Source organism: Myotis daubentonii, chromosome 17, assembly GCF_963259705.1.
Source record: "Myotis daubentonii chromosome 17, mMyoDau2.1, whole genome shotgun sequence".
NCBI lineage: Eukaryota > Metazoa > Chordata > Mammalia > Chiroptera > Vespertilionidae > Myotis > Myotis daubentonii.
The window spans coordinates 7,213,829-7,236,809 of NC_081856.1; the positions used below are offsets into that span (position 1 = coordinate 7,213,829).

General features: G+C 43.7%; 1 protein-coding gene and 1 long non-coding RNA gene across 4 annotated transcripts in view; one reads left to right on the plus strand and one right to left on the minus strand.

Moving 5' to 3' along the window:
* The window catches only part of LOC132219919 (uncharacterized), a 38,601-nt gene extending 17,630 nt beyond the window's left edge, over positions 1-20,971 (minus strand). Inside the window, exon 1 of the long non-coding RNA XR_009449634.1 lies at positions 19,391-20,971. This is a non-coding gene — a long non-coding RNA (uncharacterized LOC132219919). The remainder of the gene's footprint in view (positions 1-19,390) is intronic.
* Positions 20,972-21,386: 415 nt separating this feature from the next.
* The window catches only part of IL7 (interleukin 7), a 56,838-nt gene continuing 55,243 nt past the window's right edge, over positions 21,387-22,981 (plus strand). Inside the window, exon 1 of one of the 3 annotated variants that reach the window (XM_059672674.1) lies at positions 21,387-21,956. In XM_059672674.1, the coding sequence (XP_059528657.1) occupies positions 21,947-21,956 (10 nt within the window). In that variant the 5' untranslated portion in view covers positions 21,387-21,946. The remainder of the gene's footprint in view (positions 21,957-22,981) is intronic. The other 2 variants (XM_059672676.1, XM_059672673.1) reach the window with 2 other exon arrangements.

Genomic DNA, 22,981 nt, shown 5'->3' on the forward strand with positions numbered 1-22,981 from the left:
GATCTAATCCCTCTCCGGTGACTAAAGTCTCTTCCTCGTGCCTGCAAACGCCACCTCTAACACCACTCTCAACTGTGGCGGCACTTCCCTACTTTGCGGGAAAGACTGAAGCAGTCAGACGACACCCCCCCCCCGCCCCCCGCACTGGCTCCCACCATCATATTTGCCCATCGTCACTCTCTTCCTTGCCTCTGTCCTCCTGTTTCTGTAGATGAACTGCTGCCTCCTTGCCTGGCACTGGGTTGCGTGCAGCCCAGCCATTCAAGGTCACAGCGCCTCAGATCTCTCCTTTCCCTCCATCACTTTCCCACTCCATACAAGTGCACTTCCATTTTTCTTATTTTCCACTTTCATATGTTCCTTATTAAATTAAAAACAACACCCGTTCAACTCTCTGACCTCATTTCTCTACGATGCTGCCCCTTGTCCACGCGGCCCCCGTGCCCTTCCTCCTCCTGCCTCTGCACTGACCACGCTCAGAGGGGTCCCCCATGACCCCACGTTACTGAATCGCGGCACGGGGCACCAGCAGAGCAGACCCTTGGGACACCTTGGACCATCCAGTGTGAAGTCTCTGTCGGTGCGACAGGTACGCCAAGTGCTTACCAAGGCTGGGGTGATGGGGTGTAACGGGAACACCCCTGGAGGTGCCCGGACTGCCCCAAACCACAAGTCTGGACACGTGGATAAGGACTCCATCTGGACACGCATATGAGTGGGACCCCACCCCTGGAATGTGAGGACGCAGAGCTCCGGAGCCCGGCCCCAACCGCCAGGCTGGAGGCCAATGCTGCCCTCGCCACCCCACCGAGGAGATGCCGTGTAGGACCTGGAGAGACTTCGCGCCCGAGACACTCCCCCTGTGTGTGTAACCTGCGTGTGACTCTGTTGGCTTATGGGGAGTGCTCCCCCACATTGTGGGCAGACACAAACCTGTGTGAGTGACTCCTTTGGGGGATGCTCCCTTGCTCACGACACCCCTGATCACTTCTCAACTGTCATCTTATTTGAGCAACTGGAAGCGTTGACAATGATCCTTTTTTCCCCTTAATTCTTTATTGATTAAAGTATTACATATGTCTCCCTTTTCCGCCATTGACCTCACCCCAGCCACTCCCCACAACACATGCCCTCCCCCCGCCCCCGCCCCCCCCCCCCCCCCGCCCCAGTGTTTGTGTCCATTGGTCATGCTTAGATGCGTTGGCAATGATTCTTTACTTGGCTTTCAAGATGTGCTCCTGACTTTCCTCCACTCACTGGTGGTCGCTACTCTGTTTCCTTCCCACCTTCCTCATCTCTCAGCCCTTTAATGTCACCTCTAACTGCCTCCACTGCCTGGTGATTCTATCCTCATCCACAGCCTCAGTATCACCCTGCGCAACAACAGCCACAGGTACATCTGCAGCTCACAGTTCTCCCCTGATTACATGTTCATATATCGGCGGTGACACGATTTAGATGGATATTTCCAAACAGCCTTCCCAAATGCTGTTCCCTTTCCCCATCTCAGTGCTGCCATCCCTTCACGTGCTCAGATGAAAAACCTTGGACTTATCGTGGTTCCTCACTTGCCTTCACACCCTACATTCCACCTGCACAGATTCCAATGACTTGGTGCTCAGATTGTATAGGATCTACCTGCTCCCTCACACCTTCCTACCACCCTGGACTGGCGCCTGATTATTGCAGCACCTTGTAAACTGGTTTTCCTGTGTTCACTCTTAACCCACTCCAGTCTCTGTGTTCAACAGGCAGCCAGAGTGACCATTTAAAAAATACGAGTCACATCATATTACTCTTCCGCTTAAAACCCTGCATATAAAATGCACGTGCATATAAAACCCTGCATATAAAAAAATAGATTCGCACTTTACAGCAGAAGCCAAATTCTTCAAATTGCCTCCAAAACCCTTCACATCTGGCCCCACCACAACCTCTGGGACCTCCTGCTGCCTTGACCCCCACCCCTGCCTTAATCCTTCTGCTTTGGCCACAGGTCGTGGTGCTCGGAAGACATGAGGCCCTTTACCTCAGGCCCTTTGCACTTGCTGCTCGCAGTCTGCCTTCAGTCTGTAACAAATCCTGACAGCTCTGTCTCCAAATTAATTCTAGAATCTGATCTCTACGCTACACACACATGTCCTCACATTTGTTCCCCCAATATTTGCAGGCTCACTCTGCTCAGACCTCACCTCGTCAATTAGACCTAACCTGGCTGCAGCCCCCAACCTTCCGGGTATTTCCCAACTCCCTTACTTTGCTTTGTTTTTCTTCATAGTACATATGGCCTTCTTGCACAACATACAAGTTGATGAGTTACTGTGGCTTATGTCCTTCTCCCCTTACCGGAACGGACGCTCTGGAAGGGCAGGGATGTTTGCCGTGTGTTCACTGCTTTAGCCCCAGTGTTCAGGCTACACCTGGCACATAGCAAACTCTATGTAATAAAAGCCTAATATGCATATGCTCGCTGCTTAATCATCACTTGTACTTTTTCATTTCATTTTTCCAGCTTCCTTGCATTTTATAGTGTCACTGGATTTTAAGAGCTTGTTTATAACTAAAGATGTTAATCATTTCTCATGCATTGCAAATGAAATACCATGTTTCTTGTTACTATTTTACTCTTGTGTTTTACTTTTTGGTTGTATCAAACTGTGCATTAAATATTATCATATTCTGTTTGTGTTTTTTTAAAAAGCCTAATATGCAAATTGTCCCCAAGGGCAGTCGTTTGACCGGGAGTTCGACTGCTCACTATGATGTGTGTTGACCACCAGGGGGCGGCACAGACCATGGCGGGCTTCGGTGACGCACGCTGACAGTGGGCGGCAGTAGAGGCACTGCCAGCCCCAATGGGCCCCCGACGAGAGCCGGACCTCGGCGGGATGGTGGAACAGGTAAGCAGGCAGCACCAGGCCAAGGCAGGTGTGAGCAGGGTCCGATCACCCCACAGACAGTGATCAGTGGTAGCGGAGGGGGCATGGCCGCCACCTGACTCCCAAGTGGTGAGGGAGAAAGGGCAAATAGCAAGATTAAAATATTTCCTCTAGTTATTTTCCTTTCAGTCTGCATGAATCTGTGCATGGGGCCACTAGGCCATAAATATTTGAGTGGGTGAGCAGATGAATGACTCTCTGTGAGTGGCTCATTGCCGACACAGAGCAGGCGATGGGAATGGTGCGCTTCAGAGCACTTTGTTATCAATATCAGAAATAATCACATCTCACATTGCTTAGCATCTGCCTTATAGTTTACATATTGCAATTACATAGTGTTGATTCTGTAGGTCTTTCTACTCTGACAGTTAACGAAATGGGTTTCTAAAGAAACAAATACCTAACTTAAAGCTGAGAAAAATCAACAAGGTATTTCCAAATAGCTGAATCTTTGTTGACCCCAAGTTCAGCTTCATATACCCCAGGATTCAGATGCTCTGATCCCACTCGGATTGCCTCATACCCTCAGAGTGTTAACCGACCCCACGCCTTCCCTTGGCTGTCACAGCATGTTGTACATTTACTGAACACAATGGGGCGCTCCATGGGCCGCCACTGAGTGTGCCATCCCGTCTGCTCTGTGACCTCTGGTGCCAATGGCCTGCGGGGGTGCGCTGGAGGCGCCAGGATAAATCGCACCCCGGTAACTCACAGCACTGGGAGCACTTAGACTGCTGACTATAGGTGGACATCCTGCAACTAAACTTTTATCAATTTGTGATAAAGGATGGTAATACTTTCTGATTTGTGAAGTATACAAAACCTGTCTTCAAAGATGTCCAATTGGAGAAATGAGACCAGATGATTTAAAAAAGGATGTGTGCCTTGAGAAATTTCTAAATGTGACCACGCTGATATTGGGAAGACCTGTTTCTATAGCAGAAAAATGTTACTGCATGAGGGTTTTTTCCCACTCCTTCCAGATTTAAAATACAAGGGTTTCAAAAAAAAACACCAGTAACTGATAAAACAAACGCCGATGTTTTTTCAGTCCTCTCTAAAATCAAAGCAGCAGACCAGTTCTACGCAGAGTTCAAACTTTCCAGGGATCCCTAATGGACAGGAGTATTTGAAGCTGACACTGTAGGACCTGACGTTCCTACTAAGGCAGCAAACTGGCACCGTGGCTGCGACTGCCTGCTCTGTGTCCGTGGCACTCAGAAGGCACGTCTTCTTTTTGCCCTAAAGCCATTATAGCCAGGAGTCACCAAAAATTCTTTGCAAGGTGCATTAGGCTAAGACAGGGTGAATGACAAAGTCCTGGCAAATCACCTGCCTCTGACCAGCTACATCTGGTTCTCTTCTCTTCTCTTCTCTTCTCTTCTCTTCTCTTCTCTTCTCTTCTCTTCTCTTCTCTTCTCTTCTCTTCTTTTTTCTCTTCTCTCTCTCTCTCTCTCTCTCTCTCTCTCTCTCTCATCTCGCACACAACCCTTATCACCACTCACACACACTCCTGTCACTAATTTGCAGAATCTCCGTTTTGTAGGCTCTTGCAGATCCCAGGGTCCCCATCATGCCTGCGTAGGGAGGAGCATCTACACGTCCTTGGCTGGAGAACTGAGTGATGACATCCGCCTATGAATCTTAGCACACGTGACATGGGACTGAATAATGCCGTGAGTCAGTGTTTCACCCTCGGTACTGTGTTTATCTCCAAGCATGCCGAGTCTCCATGACTGTAAACTGCTGGATCGTTTCACTTAACTGCACAAAGCAAACAACAAAAACCAAGTGTGTTTCCCATCAGCCTGTGCTTTACCACCATGTGAAAGACTGCGTGACTAAGTGAAGAAATAAACGCCAGCCAAGAGCTACTGGGGAAGGGAGCTGCTTCCCGGCCAGGCCCCAACTGCTCGCATCTCTGAGTCAGGCATTTCCCCGGCGACTGGGACCGGCTCTGCTTCCTGCCCGGCCCTCCGGCTGCCCTGCATCCCTGGACAGCACGGACCTCCACAAAGCGCTGCATGGCCACGCCATCCGGGGCGCACTGAATGCACGTTCATGCCACGCGGATGTTGCTTAAGGGGCGAGCACACCACCAAAACTGCGTTTTTAATTTAGAAAAAAGAATCAAGTAAGTTTTAAGATTCATTACAAAGCTACATCCCTACCTGCCAGCATGCACCAACATAAGTCACAGAAGATTTAAGAATGCCATGTTTTCAGAAAATAAAAACTAATAACACTAGAGAAATAGGCGTAGGTGATAAAAAGGTACAAACTCCCAGTTATAATATAAGTAAGTCCTGGGGATGTCACGTATATTACAGCACAGTGACTACAGGAAATAACACCGTGTGGCCTATTTGAGAGTTGCTGAGAGAGTAAATGTTAAAAGTTCTCATCACAAGATAGTTTCTTGTGTAACTGTGTGTGGTGACAGGTGTGAGGTGATACCTTATTGTCATTTTAATCTGCAGCTCTCAGATGATCAGTGACTTTGAGCTTTTTTCATATGCCTCTTGGCCTCCGGTATGTTCACTTTGGAGAAGTGTCTATTTAGGTCCTTTGCCTATTTTTTTAATTGGATTGTTTATCTTCCTTTTGTTAACTTGTATGAGTTCCTTATAAATTTTGGAGATAAACCCTTTATCAGATGTATCATTGGCCAATATGTTCTCCCATACGGTGGCTCTCTTTTCATTTTGTTGATGGTTTATTTTGCAGTCAGAAGCATTTTATTTTATTTAGTCCCACTTGCTTATTTCCTCCTTAGCTTCCATTGTCCTAGGACTGTGGTCGGAAAACCGCGGCTCGCGAGCCACATGCGGCTCTTTGGCCCTTTGAGTGTGGCTCTTCCATAAAATACCACATGCGGGCGCGCACGTACAGTGTGATTGAAACTTCGTGGCCCATGCGCAGAAGTCAGTATTTTGTGGAAGAGCCACACTCAAGGGGCCAAAGAGCCGCATGTGGCTCACGAGCCACGGGTTGCCAAGCCTCAGTTTGCCGATTACTGTTCTAGGAGATGTATTGGTAAACATACTGCTACAAAATATGTCTGAGATTTTGCTGCCCATGCTTTCTTCTAAAAAACTTATGGTTTCATGTCTTACATTTAAGTCTCTTATCCATTTTTATTTTATTTTAGTGTATTGTGTAAGTTGGTGATCTAGTTTCATTTTTTTTGCATGTATCTGTCCAATTTCCCCAACACCATTTATTGAAGAGACTGTTTGACTCCATTGTATGCTTTTGTCTCCTTTGTCAAATATTAATTGAGCATTATGGCTTGGGTTGATTTCTGGGGTCTCTGTTCTGTTCCATTGATCTATATGCCTGTTTTGATTACAGTGGCTTTTAGAATAACTTGATATCTGGTATTGTGATTCCTTCAACTTTGTTCTTCTTTCTCACGATTGCTGCAGCTATCAGGTCTTTTATTTTATTCCATATAAATTTTTGGAGAGTTTTTTCTAGGTCTGTGAAATATGCCAATGGTATTTTAATAGGGATTGCATTTTGAATTTATAGATTGCTTTGGGTAGTATGGACATTTTAATGATTCTACCAATCCATGAACATGGTACATTCTTCCATTTGTTTATATATTTTTTCAATGTCCTGTAGTTTTCTGAGTAGAGGTCTTTTACTTCCTTGGTTAAGTTTATTCCTAGGTTTCTTAATTTTTTTGTTGCAATGATAAATGGGATTATTTTTTAGTTTCTCTCTCTGATTTCAGTATTGGTGTATAAAAATGCCATAGATTTCTGGGTGTTAATTTTGTATCCTGCTATGTTGCCAAATTTATTTATTAAATCTAGTTGTTTTTTTATGGAGTTTTTTTCTATGTACAATATCATGTCATCTGCAAATAATGATAGTTTTACTTCCTCTTTTCCAATTTAGATGCCTTTTATTTCTTCTTCTTGTCTGATCGCTATGGCTAGCACTTCCAGGATTGGTGAAAGTGGGCATCCCTGTCTTGTTCCTGTTCTTAAGGAAAATGGTTTTAGATTTTGCCCATTGAGTATGATGTTGGCTGTAGGTATGTCACATAAGGTTTTTATTATGTTGAGGTATACTAGTAAGAATGATAGCATGAATATAAAACAGGTGTACAAAATAAGGTATTCACTTTGAAGGGGAAAAATAAACATTAGGAAATAAAATCTTCAGAATTAAAACATACATAATACCTTGTATTGGTAATTAAGATGCATAACATCATACAGATACTGATATTATTCAATGTGTCTATTAATATAAACTGTAACATTAGAGAAGAGTTTCTTCTTGTGTTGCCCTTACCCTATCAGCATGACTAAAATACAATGAAATATAAGTGGCATGTCATACTTTGAAAGCATTTAATATGCACAGAACAATATGAAGGAGTTTAACTCAATTAATGTCAAATCAATGCAAATATCTTCTCCTCAATGAATGTAGCATGAAGGTTATCAAATTATTGCCTATCCCATTAAGATAAAACATGTTTAGAATTCATCATTCCAAAATACAAATAAACGACAAAACCAACACCTTCCATGATTTATAAAATATATTTTATGGACTCCATTTATGAAATATCACCCTCCATCTGACAAGACACATATTACTTACAAAATTCTATTTACAATGCTGCCTAGAAACCATTATTAGTCATCCTAATAATATTGCTATCACCACGTCATTCCCATAAACCAAATGTTGCAAATAAAAAAAAAACTGATCCTGGAATAATTTTTAGATCCAGTTTCATCAATTTTAGATAGTTTGTTTGATTTTTGGAAGGAATAGGAGGAGGATAAAGTAACTAAAGCAGATCTTACAACTAAAATTATATTTCAAGTTAATAAAATGTATGTAAGTGGAAATGTTTAGATAAGAAATGTTTGACCTAAGAAGCTATTTTATATTAAACTCAAATTCTCTTCCCCTTCACCTTGCTATTTCCTTATATTTATTTCTTAGTTATAGAACATACACAAATACATGTACTGGTATTTGGTTGACTTTAAATCAATCTTTAATTTCAACCAAATAAGACCATTTTAAAAAAGAAAGTCTTGTTTCATTTTTATAGTGTTTATTCTATCCAAATTACATGAGGGTTGATGGCACGGGATTGTCTTCATAGGAGTTGTCCCTCCTAGCACATTTTTAACACAGCTAAATATTCTTTCGAAATCAGACATGCATGATGAAATCATAATAGTGGATTTTGTTGTTCATTGTGTCTAAAAGGTGGAGTCTGTCTCTACCTATAATTTCTGAAGATTGAGGTACCCCAGTTAATCCAAATCCTAGTTACCAGCTGATGATTAAACATACCAGCAAGACTGTAAGCATCTACCTATGTTGCGTGTACGGGATGGTACTGTCTGTATGTTCCCAGGAGCTTGTGATGTCCGGGGGCCGTGGGAAACAATGAGAGTAGAGCCACAACCAAGACGGGCGCCTGTCCTCAGGAGACTGTGACAGTCTAGTAGTGTAACACATGTGACAGCAGAGGAGGCCATCCATTCATCCAACAAACTTCCATCAAACACCCAAGCAAGATAGCCGCTGTGCTGGGCTCAAAGATCCCATAAATACCGAGAAGTCTGTGCCTTCAAGGACCTCACATTTAGGGAGAAAATCATCACAATTCCATGATAGCTGAGAAGCCCTAGATAAAAGAAGAATCTAGTCCACACGAGTGACCTTAGATAGGACATTCCTCAGGAAATAAAACCTGGGCTTACCCTGAAGAACAGAGTGGACAAGGGCACTCCAGGCTGAAAGGACAGCAGGGCAGAGGTAGGCTAGCCTGAAGGTCTGAATGATTTGGGTTCAAGATGCCGGGTGGGGCATCTAAGTAATTGGATGGCAGGAGGATGGCGATAAATGATGGAAACTTTGTGTTTTCGTGCAGAAGGTGCATGGACACTTCTCTTAGGAAACAGGAAGCCGTTGAAAAACTTTAAGCAGAGAGTAACATAGTCAATTTTTTTCAAAAACGTCTTTTAAGGAGACTGTGTAGTTGAGAAGAGAAAGAACACCTAAAGATAGTAGGAATGGTAGACAGACCACACTTAGTATCAAGCAAATGGCACCAATAGAATTTAGTGATTAATTTTGTCACTCCTGGGTTCCTAGCTTGGGGGACAAACTGTACAACTAAAGTATATCTTCTGAAAGGGCATAGGATGGGAATAATAAGGTAGAAAATAAGTATGCATTTGTACAGGTTAAGTTTGAGATACCTTTGAGAAACTCAGGTAGAGACTCACCATAGCTTGTTGAAAGACAGGGCTAGAATTTAGGGCTGTGGAGGATGAGGCTGGAAATATAAAATATGGGCAATGAGCATAGCCAGTGGTAAAAACCATCTGAGCGGACGAGGTGACTCAGAAAAGGAGTGCAGCATTAGAGATGTTACAATAGATGGCAGAGAACGGCCGTCCAGAGCACTAAAAGGAAGATTTCAGGAGAGCGATGTCAGTGGAAATGTAGGAGGGGAAAGTCCAAGAAAGTGTCCGATGCTCCTGAGATGTCAAGGAAACGGGGTGGTGACATGTTCCCGAAGTATTTTTACAGACTGCACCACACCAAGCGGCCAGCAAGAGAGAACTGGTGGGGAAAATTATGGGCCATTTGTACATAATGCAGCAGTTTCAAAAATTACAAAAGGTCTCTGTGTTCTTGAATGGAGAAAATATTCACCAACGAGGACAAGGAGAAAAGGCTCCAAGAGGAAAGAGGTAGACGTTTCCACCCAACACGTCTGCAGTAGGCTTGTCTGTGTAGCTAGGTTTTTAAACATAATATTGGAGCCCCGCCAGTGTGGCTCAGTGGTTGAACATTGACCTATGAACCAGGAGGTCACAGTTTGAATCCCAGTCAGTGCACATGCCTGGGTTTCAGATGTGGGCTTGATCCCCAGTAGGGGATGTGCAGGAGGCAGCGGATCTATGATTCTCTCTCATCATTGATGTTTCTATCTCTCTACCTCTCCCTTCTTCTCTGAAATCAATAAAAAAAATTAAAAATAAAAAAATAACATTGGAAACAATGGAATATATCATGTATTAAATTGGTAGAATAACCATAATAGAAAAGATAGACTTTAAGTGGCTCTGGAATACAACATTTTGAAGTTTTATACATCCTGAGGGAGGCATTCAGGAACAGGAGAACTATAATAATGGTTTAAACTTCTTGGAAGTGATATTATTTAATATATTAATTGTATTGAAATTTTGTAGCAACTTTATATCTACTGGTAAAAAAATAAGTAATTCAGTTAATGATCTCAGGAGTCAGTCAATATTTTCAGTGAAACAGAAAAGTGACACCATTCTAAATTTAAAAATTAACTGAGTAAACCTAAACTATTAAAATGTAATTAGAAAGATCAACACAAAGTCGCAAATTTTCCAGCTGTGACCACGAAAGTGGCCTAGAAACAGTGGGTACTTCTAGTGCCCAGGTTGCAATTTCTAATACAAAAATCTACTAAAAGAAACCAGAGCTCCAATGTAATGAATGCTTTGGGATCAATTTTGGAAATTTGAGTATCTAGTTATTAGGTAAGAATTTATTGAAATATAAAAGTAGAGACAGATGACTGAAAACAACGCATGCTACAGAACAATAAATATAGTGTGGTCTCATTTTGGTGAAAGATATAAATTTACAGTATATTAATCGTCACAAGTGCAATGGTTAGATGGTGTTTTAATTTTTAAAATTTTGCTCGTCTCCATTGGTTACATGCTTATACTTTACATGATCTGCTTTGATTATTTTGAAAGGCAATTTAAGAAGCAGCAGCATCAACTAGTTCACTGATGATGGCCATGGTAGATAGCAGCAGGGTGCCGTGGGGTGAATAGCTAGGTGTGGACACTGAAAGTGTAAACTACTCAGAATGAGGCAGGCACAGAAAAAGCAAAGAGAAAGGAGAGTAATTAAAAGCAGACATCCCCGTATGCAGGCTGGCTTTCCACTGTCCAGAAGATGCTTTCTTAGACATCCATGTGACTCACTCAGTCACCTCATTTCAGTCTTGGTTCAAATGTCACCTTCCCACTGAGGCATATTCAAAATCACAAAACTCTTTCTCACCTCATCACTTCCCTCCACATCCACAAATCCCCTACCCTGACCCTACTTTTTTCCATAGATCTTAGAAATGTCCACTATTTTATAGAATTTTTATTTTTTGTTGTTGCTTGTCTATCTCCTCCACTAGAATGTAAACTCATTTGAGCAAACATTATTTGTTTTGTACACTAGCATATCCCAAGCACCTAGAACAGGGGATGTGCACATAGTGTGACTTGATAACTATAAAGCAAAATTAAAAGAAGGGTTATTTAGGAGAAACCACGATGACAGCATAGGTAAACACCTGAAATTGCTGCCTCGCACAACAACTTCAAAAATACAACTAAAAGACAAAACGGACATCATCCAGAACCACGGGAAGGCTGACTTAGTGGAAATTCTACAACTAGAAGGAAAGAGAAAAGCACACTGAGACTCAGAGGAGGTGCGGAAGTAAAGTGCAAAGGTACGGAGGTGCACATGGAAAGGGCTGGCAACTGAGGCTGTCTTTTTGAATTGGGAGGGAGTCACAAGTCCCCTACTGCTCTGAACTCCAGTCTCTGGGGACCCAGTCTCATACAGGGAGAAATGACTGTCTGGCAGAGGGCAGAACTCAGAACTCGAGGGCGGCTTTCTCTCAGAGGTGCTTGCAGTGATTACCAGGACACTGAGACTCCGGGCCTCTTAGGGCATGGCTGAGGATCAGCCATAGCTGTTTGCACCACCCTGTTGATTCCCTGAGACCCTGCCCCACCCAAGCTTCCGCAGACGCTTTTGCATATGAATGCCCTGACCCTTTGCAATCTAAAATTACCTAACAAACTGCAGCTGGGCCAGACAGACCCAAAACTTCCAAGAGAAGGCCCAAGGCCCCACAGCAACTTGTATTGCTTCACAGCTGGGCCTCATCTGGCCACCTCCAAACCCCAAACAAGGAAGGGGAATCTTCAGATCTCTTCGTAGTTCCTGCTGGGTAGCCTCAGGCAGAGGCTAAATTAGCACCTCCTTAGATCCAAGAGCCAGTGTTCCCAGTGGTCAGAGTGGGACAATCCAGATTACAACTCCTCAGATCCATAAGGGATACACTCAGTGGGCAGACTCAGTGAGCACCAAAGCCCCACTGAAGCAAGTCTTGCCCCAGAAGGGTGTCTTCAGCACAGAAGTTCTCCCACCATAGACACAGCTGATTCTCACAGACAATTGGCCTGGAGATCAATTCCTCCCAGTGATACCAACAACAATCAAGGCTTAACTACAATAAGACTGTGCACCCAACCCACAAAGAGGTGCACCAAGAGTGTCCACCTCAGGTAATTGCAGAGGCTGAGCCACTGGGCCCTGTAGGACAGCTAACACAGAAAGACACTCTATCAACACAGGGAAGCAGCCAAAATGTGGAGACAAAGAAACAGGTCACAAATGACAGAAATGGAGGAAAGCAAACTACTGGATATAGAGTTCAAAACCACACTTACAAGGTTTTTCAAGAATTTTCTAGAAACTGCCAATAAATTTAGTGAGACCCTGGAGGATATGAAAAAAGACCAACTAGAAATTAAGCATACACTGACTGAAATAAAGAGTAATATACAGAGATCCAACAGCAGACAAGAGGATCCCAGGAATCAAGTCAAAGATTTGAAATACGAAGAAACAAAAAATACCCAACCAGAAAAGAAAAAAGAATCCAAAAATATGAAGATAGTGTAAGGAGCCTCTGAGACAACTTCAAGCGTACATCCGAATTATAGGGGTGCCAGAAGAAGAGTGAGAGCAAGATATTGAAAACATATTTGAAGAAATAATGACAGAAAACTTCCCCTACCTGGTGAAAGAAATAGACTTACAAGTCCAGGATGCACAGAGAACCCCAAACAAAAGGAATCCAAAGAGGACCACACCAAGACACATCATCATTAAAATGCCAAGAGCAAAAGACAAAGAGAGAATCTTAAAAGCAGCAAGAGAAAAACAGTCAGTTACCTACAAGGGAGTACCCATATGACTGTCAGCTGATTTCTCAACAGAAACTATGCAGGCCAGAAGGGAGTGGCAAGAAATATTCAAAGTGATGAATAGCAAGTACCTACAACCAAGATTACTTTATCCAGCAAAGCTATCATTCAGAATTAAAGGTCAGATAACGAGCTTCACAGATAAGAAGAGCTAAAGGAGTTCATCACCACCAAACTAGCATTATATGAAATGCTGAAAGGTATTCCTTAAGAAGTGGAAGAATAAAAAGGTAAAGATAAAAATTATGAACAGCAAATATGCACCTATCAACAAGTGAATCTAAAAATCAAGTGAATAAATAATCTGATGAACAGAGTAAACTGGTGAATATAATAGAACCAGGGGCAAGGAAAGGGAGTGGACTGACAATTCTTGGGGGAAAGGGGTGTGGGGGTGCAGGAAGAGACTGGACAAAAATCATACACCTATGGATGAGGAGGACAGTGGGAGGGGTAAGGGCAGAGGGTGGGGTGGGAACTGGGCAGAGGAGAGCTATGGGGGGAAAAAAGAGGAACAACTGTAATAATCTGAACAATAAAGATTTAATTTAAAAAAAAAAAGAAGGGTTATTTAGGGTTGGGAGAGACTTGAGCATATTTATGTGCTGAACTTGACCTTTACCAAGAAGCAAGATTAATGAACTTCAGGATGGCAGAAGCCATCCGTATGAGATGCCCTTTGTATCTTAGAGTGTACAGAGTACACATACAGTAGTAAGCAGGGAAAGCTGTTCAGAAGGCCTATATGCCAATCAGAGTGAACTGATTCCCGTGTGTGTCCTTGCCATTTGGCCTTTATTTCTAGTAATAGAAAAGGCAACGCCAGAACAAACAGTTACAAGAAATTTTGTTGGTGCTGTTTCAGGGTGAAAAATCTCATTGCCTTGGCAACAGTACATTTCAGAAGCACACACTGAGCTGGTACTTACTATCATGGGAAAGCAAATGCCCAGCTCCTTTCATTTACTGATAGGGTGTATTGAACTCATTGCCCCTCCACGATGGAAAAAGGATCAGAAGGAACTCCCAAAGAGGTCTACTGGCAAAACCAGGTGCGCTATGAGGCTCATTTGTTTCCTTTTACAGTTTAATATTCAATGAAGATATAGTCAGAGGTAAAAAAGAAGGAATTGTATTAAGTCAAATTCAAGTCGATGAAAAAAAATCTTTATTAAAGGCATCAAAAGACCTAGAAAAAACAAAAGTCATAAAGAAGAGAGTAGTTTAAATCCAGATGAGCACAAAGCAACTACAGAAAAGTATGAATTTGATCTTCTCTGGATCTCCTAGCACTTTTCTAGATTCAACCTCCTGATGTTTCTTTGGGCCTATACTCTTTCCTTTTGGTAGTGATCTTTGTAACCCCTAAAAGCCCTCACTTTTGCTGTTTTGTTTTTTTTATAGTTTTTGGTTTTATTTAAATCTGGCTATTGATCAAAAGTGCCTGAAAAAAACCTCTGGTCTCAGGGCTTTTATAATTACGCAAAGTGTGTGTATACATTTTCTGGGACACTATATACATACATATTTGTATATATATTTATTTGTATTTGGTAAGAAGCAGTGATTTCATATTTTAAAATAAAAAGCTATAAAGTGGGTTATTTTGAAGTTAGAATCAAAGGAGCCTAATTTTTAAAACCTGAACAAAAGTTCAGAGGTCTCAGAAAATGGAAATGATACAGAATCTTAATTTGACAGGAGAGAAATGACAAAAAATGGAAAATATTACGTTTCACAGGTCAAAACAATGTCTTACCTAGGACCAGGGACATTAAACTGGTGGCCACAAGAATTTCTAAAACATGTAATGCCTGACTATTTAGCCAGGGGCACTACCCTCTTTTCTCTTCGATTGGCAAATTTAAAAAATAACAACAGCCAACACAAGAATAGTTATCGACGTGAAAGAATCAAAATCATACCCATTATTTTGGTCAGATTGGCAAAAAATATATTTTTCAGTGTGCCACAGAATTTTAGCGATTAGTTTATGTGTGCCAGGAGATGAAAAAGAAAACATGATTAGAAAACTTGTTAGTTACACATTAGGAAAAATTGCCAACATAATAAAAGAAACAAGGAAATCAAAGTATCGAGCTGCCATTTCACAGGGCATGTCACTTAAAAAACATTTTGCTTCGTTCCATTGTTTGAAGAAATCATCGATACACCAAAGTTGATATCTCAGTGTTTTAATCTCTTGAAAACTTCATTTTTGTGGTCTTCTCATTGAGGTGTATTTGTCACTGCCACCAACATTTTAACATTTTAGGCAAGCACATTAATGGTCGTTTCAGGCTTGTAGGATGCGGGTTGACATGGGATTGGCACAGAGCAATGACTGATACCCTAGGAGCTCAGGGAAGTACATAATCTTTTTAGAAAACTGCTTGTTGACTTCATTACTGTGACAATACACTTAATCATCCACGTCATGTACGAGTTAATGGATACTCTGAGCCTCCAACCACAGTCCAAGGCAATGACAATGTGGGGGACAACCCTGGCTTGCCTGGCGGAGAGGCTGATTTGATTAATTACCTAATATAGTAACAAAAAGGTTTAGTAGGTCACACAGCCGTCCATAATAGAAGGGGTTTAAATCTGTTAGGTAGGAGAGTTTTGACACCCTCACCAGACCCTCAGGCACACCCGGTAAAGCAGTAGTTGGTGTTAGAACATTCCTGGATGCTATCACAGGTTTGCCCCAAGAACCGGTTCTCTTTGAAAACCAGTCAAGACCTGTTTTCTGATTTCTCCCTTTTCCACGAGTCACCCTTGGGGAGAATCTGTATCTGGAATGGGGTTTTGTTGACTTCAGAGAACTCCAGGTTGCATAAGACACTGCCATTGTTGTCCAAGAGCTTATAAGAATAACAGAACATCTCCACATAGTAAGTGGATGATATTCAGGGATTCTGTCCAGGCCCTTGAAGGCAATAAAGGGCAATATATATATTTTTTTACTCTCTTCAAACAATTTGCATAAAGAAAACTGTCACAGGCGTAATCGTCTCTAATTAGACATCTATAAAGGCAGTGGTTAAAAGCCTCCAAAATTTAGTATATAAAACATGTTTCTGATTGCAAACAACATATCCACTGGTGTACAGAAAGTTTGGATAATTCAAACTACATAAGCTACATTTGCTTCCTCCAAGGGCAATTTGAGAAATATTTTTCTCTTCAACTAGCCAATACTCAATCCAGAAGTAGACAAGAGAGTGTCATGGGGAACATTTTAATAAGGAATATAAAATTAGGCACCAGATTTATAGGGGGTTCTGATTATTTAGAATTACAGAATTTAAGAACTGAAATGAAAGAGGAAAGAGAAATGAAGGAACTATAAGAAAAAAAATAAATCCAGTACCTTGGGATTTTGGTTCCATACTGTCCTACTTCTTCAGAAGAACCTAATTTTATCAATCTATATGTATAAAAGGCTAAGTAACTGACAGCCAGTCTGTCCAACCATCCGACCAACTGGCCAATACATGGCACATATGACATGCACTGGCAATTTAAAAATAAACGTTGACTCGCGCATGTGCGATACATATAAAGCTCTCGCTGGTGCCAACCACATGTGATGCCAGAATGTATCTGAAGACCAACTATTGGCACAATGTACTTCTGAAGCTAAAAGAAAGCGGCATTGTCGACAGAAGACAAACCCGCTTTTGGAAATGGTCAGTTATATGCTGCTTTCTCTCAAGTTTGAAGAACATGTGACGTTAAAGTTAAAGTTGTAAATACTTCAGCACAAGGAAAATTAGCCAAGCACTCTGAAAGTGTTTTTACTCTTAATGTGGTGTACAGGTTGATATAGATTAAGCTTAATCAATTTATCAATCACTGTTTTTATCAATGTTTTTATATCATGTTTTTGTTATTTTTATGTCATTCTTTGTTGTTTTATGTCATGTTATTGTTTATTTTTAATCAATTTACATATTATTTTCATATACATTTTACTAACTTTCATCTCTGACACTTCTATTATAGAGAATGAGTGAATAGTGATATTAAAATATTTTGTATTTTAATTTTATAATACTACTAGAGGCCCAGTACATAAAATTCGTGCACTCAGGGGGAGAGGGGAGGGCGTCCCGCAGCCCAGCCTGCACCCTCTCACAGTCCAGGAGCCCTCGGGGGATGTCCGACTGATGGTGTCAGTCGGACATCCTTAGCACTGCTGTGGAGACAGGAGAGGCTCCTGCCACCGCCACTGCACTCTCCAGCCTTGAGCCTGGCTTCTGGCTGTGTGGTGCTCTGCCTGTGAGAGCGCACTGACTACCAGGGGGCACCCCCTACATTGACTGTCTGCTCCCTGGTGGTCATTGCGCATCATAGCAACCAGTTGTTCTGCTGTTCGATAGATTTGCATATTAGCCTTTTATTATATAGGATATTAATATACTATTTTGACATGTAATTTTTGACATGTCATGCCTCAAGTTTCCTCCCAGCATTAGCTCTCGTTCTCTTCCCTCTTCTTAATTGCAGGCTGGGTAATTTCATTTTTGTGACTCAAACAACCATCAGTCTGCTAACATGCACATTTCTAGCAGGGTTCCCGATATCTGATGAGGCCATTTTGATTCAGCCTTCGAAGGAATCCTTTTTATTTTCACTCTTACAATGTTCGAAACTGGCATTCTCCTCCTATCCCTGGGCTTTCTCCTATTAAATGAGGCATGTCTTATTGTTGAACTCTAATCAACTACCCAGAAATAGTTTATAAAATGCTTAAACAGTTACAGTTTCTTTAAACAAAAAACAAGGGAATTCCCACATCCCTTTATAAGCTAAGAGGATCTGACAAAAATAGTCCAAACTCAGTTAAATATAATATGAAAAACAAAAATATACCAATTATGAATGTAATTGAAAAATTCTATGTTAAATATTATCAACTAGAGTTTAGCATTATGGTAAATTTGTGGTCTATTTGGAAATGCAACAAGGAAAAAACACAACCATGTAAACATGCTCATTGGTCATTTGATAAAATTTGATAAAATTTATCCTCATGGTCAGGCTTGAAAAACAAATAAATCTGATTTAAATGGAAGGTTATTCATTATAGCCATTTTCCCACTAACCAAGTAAATGAATCTTTTCTGGACCCTAGTTTCACTAATTTTTCAAGTGAGTCTGTCTAGATTGCCTTAAAATCCCTGGTTTGAAGTACATCTTGTCCTTTCCTTTTTATAACATTCTTTTATCTTTGAAATTACATTTCTAACTTCTGATCTCCCCACCAGACTGAAGCCACCTTGAAGATATGCATTGTTATCTACAATGTGTAGCTTAACATGTGTTTGTACGCACGTAGTTACAGGATTTGCGGGGCCCAGTGCAAAGTGAAAATGAGAGAGCCCTTGTCAAAAAACAATTAAGAATTTCAAGACAGCAGAGCATTGAAACAAGCAGGGAGCCCCTCTAAGCACTACATGGGCTTCTATGCCACTACACAGAACACACGCCCATAAAAAAGTCGGATGTGTGTGTGGGGTGTGTGTGTGGGGTGTGTGTGTGTGTGTGTGTGTGTGTGTGTGTGTGTGTGTGTGTGTGTGTTTGAATATGTTAAATAGTATGCCTGGAAAATTAAGTCATAGAAACTTCAGAAAATATCCACAGACAGACCAACAGCTAGCATTCAGATCTCAGACTATCAAGAGCAGTGAGAGGTGGTAAAAATAGTTCAGATAATTAAATAAGAAAACATTTTCAGCTTACCAATAATTGACTATTTTGATGGAAGACTGTACGATATTTAAAAAGACATTGATTAACCTTCAACAACTATCTCTTTAAGTTGACTTTCATATCTTATTTGCATTTTTTCTATTACATTGTACTAATCATTCTGAGAATGTTGTCTTCTTTCTTAGTATTTATGGTTATAATAATTCATGAACTTGGAGGACTATTGGCTTTTCTGCACAACTCATTGGGGCTACAAGTAAACAGAATAGCAATCATTTCTCTAATCACAAAACATCAGCATATAAAATTTCACAAGACATTTTATCCTTGTCTTATGAAAAATAATATTCAGTTTATAAAAATATCAGCCATTCATTTAAGATTTCCTTTTGGAATTTTTTACAAATGGTATTAATTCTCTAATAGACAGGGAATTGAAGGAATCATAAGAAAAAATAGATCAGAGATCTTGGGTTTCTTGGTTCCATCCTTTCCTACTTCTACACAAGAACCCAATTTTATCAATTAATACATAAACTAGAGGCCCGATGCATGAAATTCGTGCAAGGGGATCAGCTCCTGCCCATGGAGGCTTTGTCTGTCTAATTAGCATATTACCTTTTTTTGTTATTATAGATAGACTCTTTCACCTCTCATGCATAATAACTTGTGGTGAGAATGTGCCCACTCTCATGCAAAAACAAAAATTCCAAATCCTTTATGAATATGTTCTGAAGAGAGTGAGGAATTTACATCTCTCTTGGAGCTCTGAATAATTTCACCTCATGCTTCCTCAAAGTTCACTGATGACAAGCCCTTATTATGCCAGGTTTTGTGGTGATTGTGCAAAAGAAAGGAAGATGGATTTCTTCCTGAGGAAGTTATTGATAGATGATCTTTTATTTGTCCCTGAAAAGTAAAACAAAAAAGTGCAGGCTGATGCAATTTCTGTGCCTCAATGCCACTGTCAGGGATTTTAAGTAAATAAATAACCACCCTAGTGTGCTTGGGCACAGAATTCCCATTTAGGATTCGGACTCCACTGCTCACCTTGCTCTAGGTTCCAGTCACATGGCAACACTCAGCTTTGCCCGCCCATTCCCTCTCCTGTTCTCATTGGCCCCCTCCTGTCTGTCTGCCCTCACATCCTTTCTCTTTCACCCATGTTTTCATTCACATTTTCTCACTCCACAGTTGTCTCTCACTCTGTCCCTGGGCAGTGCTGTCTGAGTGCTAGATACTGTTCCCAGTGGAAGGGAGTTTGGCTGGGACAGGAGAGAAACAGGCCAGTGTGTCTGGAGCCACGGTCAGAGGGGGGCAGCAGAGCCCAGGTCACCCAGCACCTTAGGCCTGGGACAAGGCAAAGGGCCAGAGGACCGTCCCAGAGGGTGGGGAGTGTAAATCAGGTGCCCTGCCTCTGTGAGGGGAGGGACCATCCCGGACCGCAGGGTCTGCATGGTGTCCCCAGGGGCACACAGGCTGGATTCGGGTTTGTTCCAGAAGCAGAGCTGACTGGACTTGCCTCTGGATTGGATGCAGGACATGAGACTAAAAGGAATGAGGGATCCAAGTTTCAGGCTTGAACAACTCTTCTCACTCTTTCATTGTTATTCTCTCCCTCCTCCCCCTTTTCCCTCACACCTTACAGACTGGAATGCTCCTAGCCCCAGGTGAACTGCTCAGAATTCACAACCTCCTGAGGTCGGCAGGCTGGGGCAAAGGCACACCCACAGGACGCATGGCCCTGTCCCCTGCTGTTATCAGTTTCTACGTTTTTTGTAAGAACTTCTAACACAGAGTTCCACACATGGACTCTGGAGCCAGAACGGGGCAGGTCTGTGTCCAAGTTCTGTTACCAACTAGCTAAGAGAGCTCTGCCAAGTTACTCAAATTCCCACGTCTGTGAAGGGCAGGTAAGACAACCCCCTCATAGAAGATGTTGCACGAGACCACATGTGCCTAATACTAGCACAGAGCCAATGACCGACACATAACAGCCCTTATGATCAGCGTTATTACAACCATTACACTACCCACCTTCACTTAAGCAGGGTTTCTGCAAAATATCAGAAACCAAACTAAAGCAGAACATACCTAAATAGTTCAGGCCTGGGAATAAAACATTAACTCCTCAGTAACAAACGGTCCAAAGGGAAAGTGTGATTTCTTAGCCAATTCAGATAAACGTGAAAGTCACGGTGATTTAACTGTGATGGACGCCACTTCCTCCGCCTAAGTTGGGCTCTGATTTCCCACGTCCACAAAGATACCGCTCCCCAGCGTAGGTGGACGCACGGGATTCCTTTCCGTGAGGTATCACCTGGGCAGGTGCATGCACACAGACAGCGGAAAGGGGCTGCTGAGAGCGATTCCAGGGACTGAGTGAGGGCATGACCCTCTCCACCCTCCCCGGTTCCTTTTTTCATGAACTTGGCGTACTGTTAGCTTTTCTGCACAACTCATTGGGGCTATGAGTAAACGGAATGGCAATCATTTCTCTAATCACAGCACATCAGCATATAAAGTTTCACAAGACATTGGCATTGTCGACCACACCCACGTCAGGCGCTGCGACGCCCTCTCCGCGCTCAGCTCGCACTCGCCCAGCTTTCACCCTACACCTGTGTCGCTTCCGCGGACGCAGTGGCAACCTATGCTTTGCGCGCCCAGTGGCCTCGGTCGCGGTGGCCTGACGCTGCCAAGGCGGTGAGAGGTCATCTGGGAAGTGTCTCGCCCGGGAACCGCTCTGCCCCCGAAGGCCCCCTCGGTCCTCCCGCGGCGCCCTCCTCCGGCCGTGGTCACCCAGGTGCACAGGAAGCGCCGGGGGAGGACGCAGGTGCGCGGGGGAGGGGGGCGCTGGAGGCGCCGGGCGAGGAACCCCAAGCTCGAACCTGCAGACCCAGCGCGAAGTAGAAACTGAAAGTACACTGCGGCGAATCCTACGGAAGTTCTAGGAAAGGCAGAGCCCAGACCTCCGTGGCGTGTGCCGCGCCCCCTGGGATGGATGAAGCAGCGGGCGCGGCGTGGGGCAGACGAACCAGCCGCAGAGACGGCCACCCGGTCCGACTCCCGCCACCGCCGCGCACACCGGGGTCCTGGCAGTGACCATGGCCTGCGAGAGCCCCCTCGAGCTGCAGCTGCGGTCATCATGACCACGCCCGCCTCCCGCAGACCATGTTCCATGGTAAGCGCTCCGCTCCCGCGCACCAGTCCGCGCGCCCTGCACGCACGCGGGGGGCTGGGGCGCGCTGCCGGGCCCCGCGCCCCGGGGCGTCCGGGAACAGCTGGGCCTTGCACTTTGGACCCGCCGGGAGCACCGGCTCTCCCACAGGCAGCGGCAGCCGCGCCGGCGTCCCTGGCCCCGAGCCACCGGCACCTGGGGCAGCCGCGCTCGGCAGGCGGCGAGAGCCGTCCCGGACCCGGCGCCGCCTCCGCGCCGTCCATCCGGCGAAGCCGGCCGCTGGTCTCGGAGAGAGCCGGGGCTACGTCGGTCCCCAGGTCGGTTCCCAGCCACGCTGCCCTCGGGCCCCTCGTCCAGCTGCCCCGGCCGCGCTCAGGGCGCGCCCGACGGCTACTCACGGCGCCGGCGCCCGGGAGCGCTGAGCTCCTGCGGCTCCCAGCTCCCTGGAGAAGTGAAAGCGCGGTTCCCACGGGGCGCGCTTTTAAACCCTGGGGGACAGGTCTCTGGAAAGCCCCGTTTTCCTCCCTCGGAGAGGCTGGGAGTTTCCGACTGGGGCTGTACCTCGCGCCTTTTGCCGGGAACCACGTCCTCCTGCTGGCCCTGGGAGCGGCCAGTTTGGGGTTTCTATTTCTTGCTATTTAGGGGCTCCTTGGTGGCGACAGGATTAAATGGGCAAAATTCTAAATTATAGGCTCTTGCTGAGATCGAATCTATTTTATTTGTGCCAAATGCGGACTTCAAATGGACAAGGGCAGAGCGGGGGAGCTGGGCTCCGTTGGCAGTCATGCGGCCAATGTAAAGAACCCCAAAGTTTGCTGGAAGGAGAAATGGGGCAAAGAAACGCGAGGGGAGTGGATCTGCGGAGGGGAATTGGGATACTGTCTGAGTAAAAGGAGCCGGGTGGGGGAGGGCGGGGAATAGGGAGCAGCTTGCTGGTCCGTTTGATGCCTGGTTTGTGCACTTTCCTGGCTCCACCAAGGGATCAAAAGAGCCCTTTCCCCTCTCCTAGGTATTAAAGAATCAAGAAC